Source organism: Calidris pugnax, unplaced genomic scaffold, assembly GCF_001431845.1.
Source record: "Calidris pugnax isolate Ruff unplaced genomic scaffold, ASM143184v1 scaffold8, whole genome shotgun sequence".
Taxonomy (NCBI): Eukaryota; Metazoa; Chordata; class Aves; order Charadriiformes; family Scolopacidae; genus Calidris; species Calidris pugnax.
This window is the reverse complement of record NW_015090830.1, coordinates 23,174,301-23,177,196: the sequence shown is the minus strand read 5'-3', so window position 1 is coordinate 23,177,196 and position 2,896 is coordinate 23,174,301. Positions and strand designations below refer to the sequence as shown.

The 2,896-nt window shown below is 45.9% G+C and overlaps 1 protein-coding gene across 1 annotated transcript in view; it reads right to left on the bottom strand.

Moving 5' to 3' along the window:
* Nucleotides 1–666: 666 nt before the first annotated feature.
* Nucleotides 667–2,896, bottom strand: part of SOX4 (SRY-box 4) — a 3,718-nt gene continuing 1,488 nt past the window's right edge. The window contains 1 exon segment of the mRNA XM_014940789.1: nt 667–2,896. This exon segment is cut by the window's right edge and continues 4 nt beyond it. Within this exon segment, the coding sequence (XP_014796275.1) occupies nt 2,295–2,896 (602 nt within the window). The 3' untranslated portion in view covers nt 667–2,294.

Below are 2,896 nucleotides of genomic sequence, written 5' to 3'. Positions count from 1 at the left end.
TTAGAAACAAACCCACTTTGTAACTCATGATGTTTTCCCTAAGTAAATTATTGCTAATTTGATATAATAGGAAACACAGATCGTTAAAACCAAAAAAAAAAAAAAAAAAAATTCTACACAGCATATTGCACAGGATGGATGACCAAAATAAGAACAAAAAAAAAAAAAAGAACAAAAAAAGTTAAACCCTTAACGGAACCACCTCATTAGGCAGACGTCCTAGTGCCTGTCATGTTATATTAACATACATAAACACACAATCTTCTTTTTTTTTTGCTTATTATAATACAGACTTAAATGTACAAAGATGTTTTCACTTTCTTCATCTTAAACACAACAGCTATAAACCTGAATACATATGCTATCATCATGCCATAAGAGACTAAAACAATTATATTTAGCGACAAGTAGAAAGGATTAAATAGTCAAATACAAGAATGAAAAAACGCAGTACATAGTGTCGCGAACTCAAACCGGCATTTCGATAGATCCAGTGGTTTAAACGGCACCTTTTTTTTTTTTTTTTTTTTTTTTTTTTGCTTCTAAAAAAAAAGTGCAAAAGATGTGGTTTACAAGTTAAAGGTACAGGATCCCTTCTGTGTCAATGCACCAGTTGCTTTACTTCATTTCGGGATAGCTTTCTGCCCAAAACGGTAGCATACAGTGTTTTTTTTTTTTTTTAAAAGTGTCAAAAGTCTACATTTAAATATAAAAAATTAAAAGTTAAAACTCTAGCCCTTCAGTGAAGGAGACATAAAAATGGTGCGGGTAACAACGAGAACTACCAAAAAAGGACAAAGAAATACAAGTCAAAAATGTTTGGCCAGTATAAATACGTCCACTTATAAAATGGCATCCGATTACATTTACAAGGAAAAAAAAAAAAAAAACAACAATACGAGGATGGAGCATCGGTGAGAAAAAACAGTCTTTTCATTTACAGCTCTAAGGAACAAACACATACATACTCTGAGAAAAAATTTGGTCCTGAATTTTCTTTTTTAAAGTCCAGCACAGATTTGAGTTGCGTTTGAATCCTTTAAAGAGTTAAGAATGAAAAAAAGCTGGTGATATTTTTGTAGGAATCAAACATAGCGCCATCTATCTGCTTTTATATTATCCTAACACTATTTTTTTTAAACTGTTCAACAGTCTTACAGAAATCTTAAAAAGATAGACAGGATAACATGCTATATTAAACCCCACCAGTGAAATAATCCAACACCATCACGATTCTGAGCAAGAAGAAAAAAACTACTTTTTTTTTTTTTTTGAATTTTCAGGTTTGTTTTTTTTTTTGCAAAAGCCGTCGCCCTCCGTTTCCCCTGTACCACATCATGACAGAAAACTGTTCCCATTCGGTCTCTGTTTCAAAAAGAAGTTTTCAGTGTTCTTGAAGTTTCGGCCGTATTTTTCTCTCTACATATGACATAAGGTGACTGAGAAAAGCGCTGCCGCCACCTCATCCGTACGTGCAAATCCGTTTCAGTTTATTATTATCTTTCCCCCACCACCACCGTTATTTCCAAGACAGCTCTCAAGTGTAAGTCTGGCTCTTCTCCGCTTTAACTAGGATCTCAGTCCAGCTCCATCCGCTTCCTCCTCCTCCTCCTCATCATCATCGTCGCCTCCTCTCACCGCATGAGAAACCGGGACAGGATTTCTCCCCCCAAAACGTGAACCTTGCAAGGGTGGATTTTTTTTTTTTCTCCTCCTCCTCTTTTTTTTTTTTCTTTTTTTCCAAGCAGTTCTGGTCGCTCTTTCACTCGAAAGCGCGAACGCTCAAGACATCCAGTGTGCGCTCAGCACAGCGCACCGCTCCCCCTCCTCTTTATGCGTATCAAGTGGGCAATAACAAAGAACCCAGAGGTGTGTGTGGTTCCCCCCGCCCCCCAGCCCCCCCTTTCCCCTTTCCTCTGTCTCTCTTTTCAGGAAACAAAAAGGAAAAGAGACAAAAAAAGAGAAAAAGCCGGCGTTTCGCTCCCCCTCAGTCTCTGAAAAAGCAACGTCGGGCTCGTCCCTCGGAGGGGGGGTGGGGGGTGTGTGTGCGGGTCCGTCTCCAGCCGGAGGGAGAAGGGGGGACTGGTGGCCCTTTAACGAGGAGGGGGCGATCCCGCTCTCCCCGAGCACGAGAAGTAGTTTCACCAGCCCCTTCTCAAGAAAAAAAAAATATATAAAAATTTAAAAAAATGATTAAAAAAAAAAGAGATAGAAACCAAAGCGCCCCGGCGGGGCGGGCGAGTCCTGCCGACAACGCGCGTCGGTGCCTCCTCCAGCAGCGCCCGGCTCTCGCCTCAGTAAGTGAAGACCAGGTTGGAGATGCTGGACTCCAGCCAGTCCCCCGAGATCATCTCACTTACCTCCGGCGTGCAGTAGTCCGGGAACTCAAAGTGCGAGCCCGAGCCGGGCTCGAAGTTAAAATCCAGGTCCCGGTCGAGAACCGAGGAGCTGAAGCTACCCAGGGACATGCTCTCAAAGCCCGGGCTGGGGTTCAGGTCCAAGAGGTCGTCCTCAAACTCGTCGTCCGACGAAGAGGAGCCGGAGGAGGAAGAAGAGGAGGAGGAGTGGGAGGACGCGGAGGAGGAATGCGCCGTCGAGGGGGCCGGGGAGGAGGCGCGCAGGCTGGTGTAGCTGCGGTGATCCGAGGGCGAGCCCGAACCGGAGGGCGAGGGGCAGGCGGCCCCGCCGCAGTCCCCGTCGGGCCGACCCGTCCCGCCGGCCCCCTCCTCGTAAAGGCTCAAGGGGTCGCCGGCCTCCGCCGAGCTGCTCAGCGTAGGGCTACCGGGCACGGCGCCGCTGGGGGAGGCGGAGGCGGCCGCCGCCTGCCCGCTCCCGAAGACGTAAACCCGCTTCAGCTTCTTCTCGGCCAGCGGTTTACCGGATCCCGGGGGGGTCC